This window comes from Thermobia domestica, chromosome 9 (genome assembly GCF_964235325.1).
Source record: "Thermobia domestica chromosome 9, izTheDome1.hap1.1, whole genome shotgun sequence".
In the NCBI taxonomy this organism is placed as follows: Eukaryota; Metazoa; Arthropoda; class Insecta; order Zygentoma; family Lepismatidae; genus Thermobia; species Thermobia domestica.
In genome coordinates, this window is record NC_137462.1 from 79,322,796 (window position 1) to 79,339,006 (window position 16,211).

General features: G+C 35.9%; 1 protein-coding gene across 1 annotated transcript; it reads left to right on the forward strand.

The window, feature by feature from the left end:
* The first annotated feature begins 2,635 nt into the window (after positions 1-2,635).
* Positions 2,636-3,480, forward strand: LOC145694030 (histone H3-like). The gene is given in 3 exon segments (XM_081770170.1): positions 2,636-2,831; positions 2,833-2,929; positions 2,932-3,480. Coding segments are annotated over 3 exon segments (414 nt in total). The 5' UTR covers positions 2,636-2,732; the 3' UTR covers positions 3,150-3,480.
* Positions 3,481-16,211: the final 12,731 nt, after the last annotated feature.

The following is a 16,211-nucleotide window of genomic DNA, read 5'->3' on the forward strand; positions in this document are numbered from 1 at the left end:
ATGAACGCAATTCTGACAGCTACACCTTTTTACGAATATATGTGTGTGTGTCACTCTTTTCCCTTCCTTTGGTGTTGAGGAAGGGCACAAAGAGAGAGAGAGAGAGAGAGAGAGAGAGAAAGAAAGAAAGGAGAAATAAGGGGAAATAAATAAAGAAAGAATGCTGAGTTGGATATTTCGTGGCAGCTGACGCTCTGATTAATATCCAGATGACAGCCGCAGCGGCAAACACAGATCCAGAAACAAAGAAAATACAGTGGAAATGGAAACTGGATATATATATAGCATACTATGTTAGTTTAGCTATAGCTACCGTAAAATCTAAAAATTTTGTGCGTAACAAAGAAACATGATTTTCTTATGTAACCTATTTGATACATATGCTCTTGTATACTTGGATTGGAATGCTGGTAGGACAACCAAAGAACAAATTTGCAAAATTAATATATAACGTATATGTAACCATACTTGTATTATGGCTATTTCTCACAAGAAAAGCAAATTTCGACCAATGTCCGCCCTACTGTAGCATACGTATCACTAGAAAAGTAGGTAATGAAAGGAAAAGTCAAATAACTAGTGTTACCCATGAGATTGTCTTTTCGTCTCGTCTCGATATTTTTGAAAAGTTCTCGTCTTGTCTAGATTACCGAATGCCTTTTCATATTTCGTCTTCTTTTGTAAATTATTGTACAATATTTATGCTCTGAAGTTTCCCTAATTTAATCTAGAAGTAATCAGAATTCTTCTAGGTTACGAGAAATCCATGAAGGGTGATTGATATAACAACATTTAAACTACATATCCATATAATTGGAGTACCCCTACACTGTTAAAAATAATTTCTTAAATTTGAGAAACCATTTCTTATCTGTGCACCGAGACAATATTTTCTTAGAAATGAGATTTGGCAATTCTTATTCATAAGGAAAGTAACAGTATATTTTCTCGTCTCGGTTTATGCAACTTCATCTACTTTTCTTCATTTCTTATTTATAAGAGTTTCAAACTCTTGTTTCTAAGAAAAGATATTCTGGGTGCACAGATAAGAAACGGTTTCTCAGATTTAAGAAAGTATTTTTATCAGTGTATTGTGTGATATTTTGTATTGCACATTTTTTCTTCATTATGTTCGTCCAATCACTTCACCAATTTATAATTTTTATACTATGAACAATGTAGGGTCAAAATAGTGTTTAAAATCTAACAATAAGATTTCATTGAACTAGTGTTGCCAACGAGATTTGAGAAATTTCTCGTTCCGTCCCAATTTTCGTTTGGAAAACAACAAAAAACGAAAAAACTATCAAAAGTTTCGAAATATTGAAAATACTAAGTGTAACGGACCAAATTTTGGCCTCGCTCCGTTATAGACATTTTAGAACTTTAATAAATAGAACTGTTGTCATCTCTTAAAATCGCTAATTCAATGAGAAAAAAGTGTGGAGATTTATTTGTTTATTTTCCATAATTAAATATTTTTTCAAGGAACGGATTTCAGTAATATTAATTTTCCTTTGTAGTGAATTAAGCATGAATTAATTTTAAATATAATCGCATCCAGAACAATAGGGAAAGTTTAGCTCTATCTACAATTAACATATCAAAACAAGTTATTACATTGAATTAAGTACAGTTTACAGACTTTCATAGTATAAATTCTACATATATTCATTAATTTAAAAACAATTATTTAACTTTATAAAAGAAATAGGCAGACGGATCACGCAGTTATCTGGCGATGACAAAGCAAGCACCTTCCTCATACAAAGAATAAATATGGCAGTTCTAAGAGGCAATGTCGCCTCAATACAGGGTATCATACCCAAAGGCAGAGAGCTGGAAGAAGTATTCCTACTGTAAGAATATATTTATTCCATTATGTTTTTATTTAATGTTACCATTTTATGTTCATTCAAATTTATAAAATTTAATTTTTAGACTTTATTTACTTTCTTCTTTGTTTTTGTCTGTTAAAATTTTATGGTGCAGAATTAAGTAGAATCAATTATTTAACTTCAATAATAATACAATAATAAATGTTTTTTAACAATGCGAAGCAACAAATTTATTACAATTCAAAATTATTCGATATTCAACTAAAATAATAACAGGCATAAATGAGGAATGGAACAATAATTGCTAATAGAATAAAAGAAAAATATAATAATTTGAATAAAATTGTAACAATTGCATTAAATAAATTTACGAAACAATTAAAAAAAATAATTAAGTTCAACAGGAAATATATTTCGATAGTCGAACCCTTGAGTCGAACCAAAGGAAGGGGTAGAAAACCACCTATCAACGACATCATACGGTATCTAATGTTACTGTCTGCTTTTCTACGCCATCCAATGATATTACACCTTATTTGTATATTTCCAAAGGTGATTTATATTCAGAGAGGCTATAAATTTATATTATTTTAGGAAAGATTTTGCTTAATGTAACATTTAAAATTTATAATTACTATTCAATTTCTTTCTGTTAAACGATTAATATAAATCATTATTGTAATTACGTACAATGTAATTATGTTCTCTTTTGATAATTCTATAATTATTTTATATTTATCAAAATTATAATTTAACATTTTTAGAAGAAGAAGACAAATATATATGATGTTATTGATTGAAAAAAAGAAGTAAGAAAGAGATCTAATTAAATAACAACGACAAGATGTAGTTAAAAAATGTCGTTAAGTTTTGAAAGAAGTCGCGACAGTCAGAATGGTACGTACCAAGCAGACAGCTAGGAAATCTATTGGAGGCAAAGCTCCTAGAAAACAGCTTGCCACCAAAGCTGCAAGAAAGAGTGCTTCAGCTACCGGTGCACCGCGGTGGAGTGAAAAAGCCCCATCGTTACAGTAAGGGTACTCAGGTTCTGCGAGAAATTCGTCGTTACCAGAAGATCACTGAATTGCTTATCAAAAGCTGCCCTTCCAACGACTCGTTCGTGAAATTGCACAAGATTTCAAGACAGGTCGCTTCCAAAACTCAGCTGTCATGATTTTACAGGAGGCAAGTGAAGCTTACCTTGTAGGGCTTTTCGAAGACACCAACTTGTGTGCTATTCACGCAAAGATAGTCACAATCATGTTTAAGGACATCCAGCTTGCACGCCGTATCCGTGGAGAACGTGCCTAAGTTTGAAGTTCTGGTATTTAGTTCTGGTTAAGTTAAAATATTTAACTGACGGATAAATCTAAGAATTTTGTTTATTTCTGTCGATAGTTTATGATACAAAGAGTTTAAAGTATGTATGTATTGTGCTCATCGCACATCCTAAGGTCTCACATATCACGTATCACAATATGAATAAGATGAAAGCTATGTCAGAGTAAATAAGTTTCGTGTCCCCTCAACTGCTTCATCTCACCTTACAATGCGAAAATTATTGTCTGTGCATCTCATATTTGCATATGTGTGTATACATGCGTTTATCTGTAAAATTAAACCAATGCAAGTAATCTAATAAAACGCATATAATATGATCTGGTAGTAGTGACGTTAAAATTGTAGTTTATTCTTATCGGTAGAGGCTTGAGTTAGTGAGGTATTGAGTATGATATGGCTAATATGAATACACAAAGTCGAGAATGGTTGTATGTATCGATTCCACCTACAATGAATATTTTGAATTCGAGCCAAATGTATGCCGAACTGAATTTGTGTTTGAATCTCAAATAGTAATAATCACTAGGTTGACTTAATCTTAAGGATCGCCGCTATGTATATACACAGATATTTTGAAAGGTGAATATACCAGTAGCGGTTCGTGGTCTGTACAAGCACCGGTTGCAATGTTGCAATATCAAACGTATCTAGGTATGCGCAAGTGTTCCCCTCCCCCAGCATTCTTGAGTCTTATCCAAAAAAATAAATAAATAAATAAATAAAAATAAAAATCAGGAACTATGAAGAGGAAAGTCTTTTAAGCTCTATTTGTATATTATTGATTAAATTATTTCTCTAATATTGATTTAATATATAAGCTATTTCCTTTTCTTTCAAACAACCACTATCAATGTACGTTTATACACTATTTTATACAAAACCTCTACACTCATGTTATTGAACAAACGATAAATCAAATATATAGTATATGCTGTACGCCATGAATGATGGCGTTAATCCGAAATGAAGAAAGAAGAAAAAAAAGCAAGAAAATTGCAAGCACGCAGTTAAACAAAATTATTTAATTATATAAACTATGCATTATTTTAGAATGGAAGATCTTTTTTCGTTCTTTTGGGCTTCAAATTTTTCTATGACTTCATTGAAATCTGAAATGCTGCTTGCCATATTTTTCTGAATAGAAAGCATCGCTACCGCAAACATTTTCTGCTTTATTTTCTTTAGGGTCCAGAAACACTCTCTCCTCCGATAATATGCATTTTGATAGCATTTCTTTGTATTAATATACGATACAAAATGTGCATTTTCAGAAACCACGTATTTTTGTCTGCTGTTCTAGTATAAAGAAGCATGAAGTCTAAGATGTTTTCCTTCGAAAATGAAAATAAAAATAAAATAGTTTAACATTCCAGCAAATTAGGCTAAAGAAGACCGATGAGTATTCTTTTTGATTTGATATTAATAGTTTATGCTCTCCGCCAGAAATCCAACACGAGATCATGTGCACGAAAGACACAGAGCTAGGAATTAGACCAATGGTAAGACATTTTCTTCTTCGAGACTCGATCGGACACCACCCACCCACCCCCAGAATAGGATTTTTTAAAAATAAAACTTTTTACCTTTGTATTATAAATGTTAAATAAAATCTATTAACTTCGAAGGACCGCCCCCCAAACTTTCATCCTGGATCCGTCCCTTCTACCACCAGAAACTTATATTTGTTCTTTGCGAGTTTGTTTTGTGAATAACTTCTTTCTTCCAAGCGTCTGTATCTCCCTCGCTCTATCAATTGAGTCAAGCGCTGCTAAGCGGAGGAATTCGTAACTATTACAGAAGCTGACCAGTTGCGGGATAACGTGCAACTGTAAGCCGCCAATACGGGAAGATAGGAGCGATGCAAGTATAAATCCACTTCCCCATGTTAAGAGATAGGAGCCCGCTGCCATATGCTCAATGTTACTGCTTCCAGTGGCAACGCTCGCTGCCACTGGAAATGTAAATCTCTCTATTTCTTTCAGTTTTTTAATTGATTTTTTTTTAAAGAAATGCATCAATACTGTTTTGCACTCAAGAGCAAAGGTTTATTTTTTACTGATACAGTACTTTAATACTTAAAAATATTTTTAGTATTAAAAAAATATATCCGGTTGCACAACCATGCAACATATAGTACCAGCCGCCGCTGGAATATACGCTTTTTCGCCAGTCTACTCATATATAAATTACTTCACTGGCAACCTTACTTCTTAAGAAACGCTGGATAATATGAGATACACTAAACTGCCATAATCACCTTTAGGGATCACAATCCAGAGCGAACTAGGAAATGCGATATCCAAAACCATAATCTTCTGAATCTTTGATGTCCGTATTCTCTGCGTTGGTTCAAGAGAAGATAATGTGATAATGTTATAAAATGGGGACCCAGCCAGGATATCCTTTAGATGGCGCAGCAGTTCTTTGGATGGAAATTAGCGGATGTGGATTTGGTGGTAATATGTAATAGATGCGATTTTGGAATAACTGAAACATAATGATGAGAAAATAGTTGTTCAGGAACCCGCTTCATGAAAAAAATATGAATAGGTCAAAAACCAAGACGACTATTTCTGGAAATTGTGCCTCACAAGTGGACTTTGGATGCAACTATGAGCCTCATCGATCTGTGAATGATCTAATTGTGAAATGTCATAAATGTGGAAAAGTTGATCATTTAGATTGTCTGGATGTTGAATCAGAAGAGTATGAACAACTCGCTAAACAGGAATGTAAGTTGAGCTGTGAAAACTACAATTTGGACGAAATACATTCTGAAGAGTCAGTGCTACCTGTACAGAGCAAGGATGATTAAAGTTCCCGAGTTCAAGCTATGGTTCCTGAAAGTGTTTGAGTAACACCCGAACTAAAATTTTTAGCCGAATGGTTAAATAAATGTCTGGAATAGCAAATTCTCCGATATGATGGTGGAAATATATAAAGACCAGGAAGAAAGTATGAAATTTATCCAAGACATAAAGGAAGTGGGGAAGAAAGAGTATATCCAATTCAAAGAAAGATGATGTCGTTAAAATCCAGCTTGAACCCGGAAATTTGTTCGGTAGTCACGAAAGAGGTTAAAGGAAAAAGTCAAATTGAGAGGAATCGACGTTTGAAGAAGAGAAGAGGAAAAATTTGGAAGAAATGTCACATTGTCCTGAAAAAGAAAAACCGACACTGGAAATATCCAAAACGAATCACGATTGAGACAAATCGAAAGAAGTCGAGATGGAAAAGTGAATCCATAAATAAATATGAACTCCAGGGTAGTGGAAAAAGAAAGAGGAGAAAAAGATGGTGAGACATTAGCAAGAGACATCGATGGAGGAAGAGAAGCAAAATTCGAGAAACTTTGTGGAAGGCATTGAATCCTACGGGGAAAAGGAAGATAAGGGAATTTAAACGAAAGTGGATATTTGTCCAGGAAGGAAGGAGAAAAGTCCGGAAGAAATATCATGGTGTCTGGGAACAGAGAGGACGACATTGGAAAGGAAACCCAATGAAGAAGAGAAAAAAAGAAGAAATCTGCACGATCTAAATATAAATATGAATGGAGAAAACAAAATGCTATGAGATTCCATTGTTTGGACAACAGGAGGGATATTGAAAAGCTGATTACTACTCAATCCAGAATTTCGAAAGTTTTGAGAAGAATGGCTCAGCACTGTGCACAGAAGCGGAAGAGAAAGAAGAAGAAAGTAAATATGACGAGATGTAGAACTTTGTAAATAGTGTTAATATGTGTAGATATCTCGTCCATTCATTTTGCAACTATGTAAATAACTAGAAATTTTGTAGAAATAATCTAATTGTGAATTACATAATGAAGTGAAGTAGGATAGGATATTAAAGTGGTCTAAAAATTCGAGTAGAAATTGACGTAGAAGTGGACAAGTCAATTGGTGAGAAAGATGTAGTAGATGGTTTAAGATCACGTGTTTTGTTTAGATTGAATCGTAATAATGAAAACCGGTATTTAAATTAGGTTATATATACAGATTGGAGATTTATTTGTTAATTTCCAAAGATGTTTTACATTCAGAAACAAAGATGTTATAAATAGAGGATCTGCCCGTATGTATCTTCATCCTATTAAATCGATGAAGCCAAAAAACAACCGAGCATCGACACTTCTGATTGGCTACTTTCGTTTCCGCCATGATTGTTGGCTCAAAACATTGCAATCCTTTTGGGCGGAGTGGGCAGAGTAAGGGTGCCGAAACTGTGACGTATGGCTTCAAGATTTTGTTGTAAGGGCAGATCCTCTATTTTATAAGATCCTTGTTCAGAAAGGCTATAAATTTATATTATTTTAGGAGAGATTTTGCTTAATGTAACATTTAAAATATATACTTACTATTGAATTTCTTTTTGTTAAACGATTAATATAAATTATTATTATAATTCTGTAATTATTTTATATTTACCAAAATTATAATTTAACATTTTTAGAAGAGGACAAATATATATGATGTTGTTGATTGAAAAAAGAAATAAGAAAAGAATAGTCTAATTAAGTAACAGCGACAAGATGTAGTTTAGAAAAATGTCGTTAAATTAAAATATTTCATTGATAGATAAATTTAAGAATTTTGTTCATTTCTGTCGATAGTTTATGATACAAAGAGTTTAAAGTATGTATGTATTGTGCACATTGCACATCCTAAGGTCGCACATATCACGTATCACAATATGAATAAGATGGAAGCTATGTCAGAGTAAATAAGTTTCGTGTACTTTCAACTGCTTCATCTCACCTTACGATGTGAAAAGTATCGTCTATACATCTTATATTTGCATATGTGTGTATACATGCGTATATCTGTAAAATTAAACCAATGCAAGTAATCTAATAAAACGCACATAGTATAATCTGGTTGTAATGACGTTAAAGCTGTAGTTTATTCTATCGGTAGAGGCTTGAGTTACTGTACCATACAAGTTTATAATGTCTGATATGTATAAAGTGACTAATATGAATATATAGAGTCGACGAGAGGTTGTATATATGGATTCCTTCTACAATGAATATTTTGAGTTCTAGCGAAATGTATGCCGAACTAAATCAAATGGAAGTTGGTGTTAGAATCCCAAATAGTAATAATCACTAGGTTGACTTAATCGTAAGGATCACCACTATATATATATATCTTGGTGATCCTTATATTTGAATACAGATATTTTGAAAAGTGAATACACGCTTTTTCGCCAGTCTACTCATATATAAATTACGTCACTGACAACCTTACTTCTTAAGAAACGCTGTATAATATAAAATATACTAAACCACCATATTTGCCTTCAGGGATTCCAAAAGAAAGCGAACCAGGATATGCGATATCCGAAACTAATCTTCTAAATATTTGATGTTCTACAAGTAACAAAATATCAGAAAAGAAATAAATTACGAATTCGAATATCAAAATTTCAAAAAATAATGAAATATCGTATATTAAAGTATCAAAAATGTGGAAATGAAAAAAAGCATTCATATCGGATATCAAAATGCCCATAACTATTAAATACTCTGAAATTACTATTTTGAAATATTTAAAAACAAAATATATAAATATCGAAATTTATAAAACATATTGAAATATCGAATACTGATATATCGGAAACTATTGAATACTGAAATATCCATAACTACTGAATACACCAAAATTCTATTTCGATTAATGAATATCAAAATATCAAACTTTATAACATAAATTGAAATATTGGATAATAAATTTTAGAAACTATTTAATACAGAAGTGATCCCCATTTGGAAATATTGAATATTGCAAGTCGAAATATTAGCATATGGAAAAATAACGAAATAGCGAAATATCAAATATTGAAATATTGGTATGTCGATTAGTATTATTGTGGATGTTTCGATAATTTATAATATTGATCAATGGATTAATATATCAAAATATCTCAAACTTACTTATGTCTTATATTTTCGTAGGAGGGGAGGAGAAGACGAAAAGAAAACTTCCTGGACACCTATCAAAATTTCGTGAAATGACTACGCATTAAACAACATTATTTCCTAGGTCAGAAATGGTATTGATCCCTCCGTGGGCTCCAGATTAAATCTGCCTATGTTTCTGCACCTAATATGAGGTGGCACTACGTTGCCACCGTCCCTTAACTTCAAAAGTAATGAGTTTAAAATAATTTTAGCAACAGATCATAAATGTTTCCTACCAGATAGAGTTTAATATTCACCAGTATTCCATTAGGTGCTACATACACACAAGGAAATAATCCTCTATATTTTATGTTTTTCGAATCGAAGAACATTTTTCGAGCAGTGTATACATGTCATTCAGTGGAGCAAGCGAAGCTCCATTATCCCCGAGAAATGCAACCCATCCCTGACGCTTTTTTAAACACCTTGATACATCTTGACCAAATTTTGAATAACATGTAAGGTTATTGGTGACAAGGTTTATAAAGAAAATAAAATCTGAAATCGGTTGAACCACGGTGTAAAATACTACTTCTGCCTTGGAAGTCAGTAAGGGTGAAGTTACGCCTATCCTTAAGCAACTGTCAGTGTCGTATGACTTCCAGGAGTAACTTGTTTAACACGGGTTTTACTTCGCGTTCCACCGAAAAATTGCCGAACCTGAGACAAGAATAAGGTCGGGTGCATACTGACAAAACGAAGACCAGCCAAAGTGACAAGGAATATCATCTTAGTGATCCAAGCCGATTTTGATGAAATTTGGCAGGGAGATACTACACAGGAAATAAACGAATACGTGTTTTTTATTTTCTGCGGAAAACGGTTTGAGGGGGCAAAAGCCCCCACCCAAAATTGTGAAAGTGGGCCCCCGAAGGGCAAGAAAAAGTGGACCGAAGCAAATGAAATTGTACACACATATACTAGACATAAAATAAGGGAATGCGTGTTTCGTGTTTTCCGGGAAAAATCAGTCGGGTAGGGCACAGACCCCTCCAAACGTATAAACACGAAATCTAAAAAGGGATAGTAAGTGTAATGCAAAAGTACCTCACGCACATGCAGAACTGTAACCAAACTCCGTGTAGGAACAATACACAAAAGATAAGCGAATACGTGTTTCTTATTTGTTGCGGAAAAATGGTTTGAGGGGGCAAAATTCCCCACCCAAAATTGTGAAAGTGAGCCCCCGAAGGGCAAGAACAAGTGGACCGAAGCAAATGAAATTGTACACACATATACTAGACATAAAATAAGGGAATGCGTGTTTCGTGTTTTCCGGGAAAAATCAGTCGGGTAGGGCACAGACCCCTCCAAACGTATAAACACGAAATCTAAAAAGGGATAGTATGTGTAATGCAAAAGTACCTCACGCACATGCAGAACTGTAACCAAACTCCGTGTAGGAACAATACACAAAAGATAAGCGAATACGTGTTTCTTATTTGTTGCGGAAAAACGGTTTGAGGGGGCAAAATTCCCCACCCAAAATTGTGAAAGTGGGCCCCCGAAGGGCAAGAACAAGTGGACCAAAGAAAATGAAATTGTACACACATACACTAGACATAAAATAAGGGAATACGTGTTTCGTGTTTTCCGGGAAAAATCAGTTGGGTGGGGCACAGACCCCTCCAAGCGTATAAACACGAAATCTAAAAAGGGATAGTAAGTGTAATGCAAAAGTACCTCAAGTACATGCAGAATTGCAACCAAACTCTGGTTAGGGCCAATGCACACATAACACAAAAACATAAGCGAATACGAGTGGCTATTTTGTACAGAAAAACTGTTTGGTAGCCGAAACGGGCCGCTAAATAATTTGGCAGTCAGCATCAGAAACGAGATGGTTGGAGAAAGTAAGCGAATGAAGTACATAGAGACATTTGAGCTGCAAAAGGATGCAGGATACACACGTATGTCCAGCATGTTGTAATTATTGAACTCAATGAGAAATGTACTGGCCATAAGATTTTGGCATTCGTGAACCTACGTTAACTGCAGCTGTTGTATGGCACACAATGACAGTAGAGTTCAACTTCTAGCGATTAGTAAGACGACCTGTTTCCCCAGTTTCCCTATATCCATACATATAATATGCATGTTTTGTGAACATATCTACCGATATACCATACTCTTTCAAGGCAGGTATTCTCTGTTACACGTAAAGTGTGGATTCTGGCATGTAATCTACTAGTCAGGAGTAGTTGCTATGAGGTGGGCTTTGACGTTGAGAGAAGGTGGATATGTTGAAGGTAAACAAATTATGAAGCATGAAGTGTAGATCCTAATTTATTTCTGTGTGGACCACACAATCTTTCCCCACAGTCTGTACATTTGGTATGTATAGTAACGCGTGTTGCAAACACCTTGCATGTTGTCCATACATAGAAGTGTACGTCTTGTAGTACTGACAGGTAGTGTGTTCACTCAATAAAGGTTTCACAGTAATGATAGTCACAAAAAATGTTGCAAACACAGTGATCGCTTACACCATCCACAACGAATCACACCAACTTGTCCACAAATATCACACGTGGGTACGCTATTCGTGTCGAAAGAATACTCTGCAGGTGTCTGAAACTTTGTTGGTCGTTCTGTTGTGTAACCGATCACATGCCAAGAGTATTTAAGCACGTCTCGATATTGTGGCGAGGACAATTGATTATGTGTCAATGATTGCAATTTTATTATATTGTCCCTTATATGCAAGTTTATGTCGGGCCGTTGCAAGATCACTGCGTCAGAAAAGCGTCGCACAAAGGTCTTCCACAGCCGAAAAAAATATACATCCAGTGGTTGTAGTTTCAAGGTAAGCCCCTTTTGTATTGTGCGCAACGTAGTATGCTTTTCACTCGGTTTTATTTCGCGTAATGTGTTTTCACAATGGCCACGCCATGCATCTAATAGGATAACAATATTTTGTTGCGTTGTTGGAAAATACACTTCAGTGAACCATGTTCGAACATGCTCTTTCGTAAGTTTACCGGACTTCGAGGCAGCTAGGTAAATGTTACGTGGCCGAAACATAGTGTCCTGCACTCTTGGACCGAACTCACCATTTGGCTCCTTCAACACAACAAATAATGGTGATAGCAAGAACCCATCCGCAGATATTATTGGCTGGATTGTATAGCTATGTGTTGTCACACACACAGCTTGAACAAGTGTTCAGACTTTTTTCATGCCCTGCCGTGCCAAGGTACGACCGGCATGCAATTCTAGTTGGAATCCGCTTTGGTCCGAATTATAAACGTTATTTTGGCCGTATTCAATAATTAGTTGTTTCACATTGTTCACAAAGTCACTTACAATATTCGCGGAATCCTCGTCTCTACTGCATGTGCAGTAGATATAAATTTTGTCACTTTACGCGACACAATGCTGTATCTTCTTTAAAATTGCCACAGCGAGGTATGTGATGTTGAAAATGAAGGTAGACCTAATCGGTTACTAGCCTGCAACGCGCATCACAGGAGGTCCACATCGTGTATTGGAAAGTGAGCGTTTAGAGCATCTTTAAACGTACGTAGAACGAACTGTGACACTTCAGCTAGTTTGTCCTTCCGTGTCCCTCCAGCAGCAACTTGTTTTTCCCATCGCACGAGCTGTTCCCTAGAGGTAACCTTTCTGTATTTCGATCGGACAGATCCCACGGAAAGAGGCCTCTTCTTACCACTTTTCCAGTACGTGACGGCGTTCCGTTTATACTCAAGGGTGACATCACTAACAGATGCGGTGTCGGGTACAGCACATTCTTCCGCGTCATCCTCCGGTGCATAATCTACGTCGTCCTGTTCTCTTCCTTTATCGTCATTTGCAAGAGCTAATGTCGTAACTATTTTCATCTGCAACGTAGTTCCCGCTTCCATCCAGTCCTCCAACAAATTCTGTAGTACATTTGCTACATGCCTTTCCTCCACTGTTATTGGTGTCTCCGGTAGATGTATTACATCGATAGCAAGATGCAACAACGCTATAACATTTGCAGCATTTACTGCAACCATACTGTCGTCTTGGTAGGCTCCTTCTTCTCTCTCTCTCTCTGTATGCGTGTGTGTGTGTGTGGTCTCCGTGCTATATATATCATCAGGCGTCGATTATGAGTTCTATGCAATCAGTATACATAATGACCCTTTTCCCATACATGTTTGTACTATTGAGCTAGTAAATACCCCTTTTTTGTACTTATCATGTTCCTTATCGCATCAGGTGCCACTCACGAGTGGAAATGTAAGCAAGATAACATCGTAAGATCCCCAACAGTCCATACAAAGTTGAGTATGTTTGCACAACTTCTTGACTATTCTTTGTCGTATGCTGTTTGCATATACTGATCTTCCGTATTGAATTAGTGTTCGTTGCACTTAATAGCAACTGCACACGTAACACATCCATTGTAAATAACACAAATAGGTACAGTACATACAATTACATAATAGTTTTATTTACAGAATATTACATAAAAGTACTCAAGATAATGGGAAGAGCGCTGAAAAACTTTAGGAGCGACCTGTCCTCAATTCACGTTCCAAGAAGCTTCACCATACTTCATATTAAACATCACAATTAATTTACTACTCCCACCACCACCATTAATCATAATAATAATAATCATAATGATAATAATAATAATCATAATGATAATAATAATTATAATAATCGCTAGGTTTCCCTGAGGTTCCCTTGTGCTATCATTTTACGACTACAACATCTGTACACAATTTCATTTGCTTCGGTCCACTTGTTCTTGCCCTTCGTGGGCTCACTTTCACAATTTTGGGTGGGGGATTTTGCCCCCTCAAACCGTTTTTCCGCAGCAAATAAAACACACGTATTCGCTTGTTTTTTGTGTATTGTTCCTACACGGAGTTTGGTTACAATTCTGCATGTGCTTGAGGTACTTTTGCATTACACTTACTATCCCTTTTTAGATTTCGTGTTTATACGTTTGGAGGGGTCTGTGTCCTACCCGACTGATTTTTCCCGGAAAACACGAAACACGTATTCCCTTATTTTATGTCTAGTGTATGTGTGTACAATTTCATTTGCTTCGGTCCACTTGTTCTTGGCCTTCGGGGGCCCACTTTCACAATTTTGGGTGGGGGCTTTTGCCCCCTCAAACTGTTTTTCCGCAGAAAATAAAAAACACGTATTCGTTTATTTCCTGTGTAGTATCTCCCTGATAATTTTAATCAAAATCAGCTTGGATCACTAAGATGATGTTCCTTGTGAGACAAAGAAAGACAGGCGAAGATGCAAAGAAAGAAATCTGTGTGCATTGACTTCGTGTTTCAATCGCAAAGTTGGAAAAGCATTTGTCTAACGCGTGCTCGAGTCAATTTCCAGTTCGAGGCTTTTTTGCATAGTTCACATTACAGAAGCTTGGCTCGAGTGTCCTGTCCTGTAGTCAATATATGGCCTGTCTAACGAGAAACCTGGGGAGTGACATGGTTATACCCTGGCCGGTGAACGATGATTTCTGACAGTTTAGCACAAGGCTACGGCGAGCGAACAGAAGACTGCAGGTCAACCAACCTTTGGCTCAGAACCTGTCGCGTCTCCATGGTAACCACCGCACATTGCCAAACTTTCACTCACCCCCTCCCACCCTCAACGAGGAAACAGACGATTCTCCCCCTGCGCGAGAAGCTCATGGCAACACCGCACTCCTCAGTTGTCCTCGCGAGCTGAGCTGTCAGAAATCATCGTTCGCCGGCCAGGGTATAGAATACCGAAGATGTATGGAAGAACACTATTTGCAGTCATTGTCAATTGAAACACAGTACACAGTGGAGAAATTCATTGTGTAGAACTTAGTTCCGCCTTGTGTCTCATCCAAATCGTCTATATGAACTCATATCTATTTAGTGTATGCAAGAAGTAGGTAAATTTTTCTTACTAGGCTAAGCGGTTACCGTACGCGCCTTTGGTGTGGGAGTTCACGTGGTTCAGATCTCACTTTAAGCTGTAGGTCGACATCTTAGAACCGGAATATGAACTGGAATAGTGGTTTGAGAGTTAATGAAGAGTGGGAGGGCATTTTGAAAAGAGAAGAAAGGAGAAAGAGAACGTTAGAATATACTATAAGGACAATATAGGGTTAAAATTGATTTATGTTTTTTCAATATTTAGTTAATTAGTATTCAATATTCAGGTAGAAAATTTCAATATTTAGGTACTTAATTAGTATTTATTTTAGTAAATATATGATAAAGGAAATATTAAGATTTGTTAACAATCTATTATGTCTGTTAAGAATTTAAAATTATCACAACAATGGACATATATATTGAATTTTAATGAAAAGTGATTCCTGATTGGTAGAGATAACAAATGATATAATATTATTTATGATTTCAGTTGGAGTAGTAGTCTGAAGAAGGAAGTGATATACTTCCGAAACTGCAACATTTCTAGTTAATTTATAATAAAGATTATAGACAGCATTGTAAGAAAGTGTGTTTAGTTTGTGTTTAAGATAGACACAAGGCCTTTTTATCATAATAAAAAGAATGACACCTGGCAAAGCCTAATCAGAAAATGGCATGTGTCATTATTTCGTAACATAACGATTCCAATCTCAAGAGCCTCATTCCGAACACGCGCCTTATTCCATACAAGACTCATTCCCAACAAAAAGTTCCTGGAATGTTGTTATAGTTCTGGCATTTGTGATGCAATAACAATGAATCTTGGGTAATACAATCTCTAGGTTGCTTAATTTTGAATTTAACAAGTGTGAATATGTCTCAACAGACAGTGTACGAGTAGTGTAGCTGAACGAAGTAGTGTGTGGTATCATCGGCGTAAATCAGTCTTCAACATTTGGCAGGGGAATAGTTGTCTTCAACATTGGGAGGCGGGCAAATTTGAGGCTTATTTTGGGAGGGGGTGAGATGGGACTTATATTACGGTAGATGAATCTGATTTCTCAGGTTAACCGCTTGTATATTATACAGCAAACGGACATCAATTTCATCTCATTTTCCTTTGTGCCAGTCGGACACAAATCATCACATTCCTCCCCCCGAAAAAAATCGGATTATTGGGGGGACAGTCCCCCGTTCCAAGAT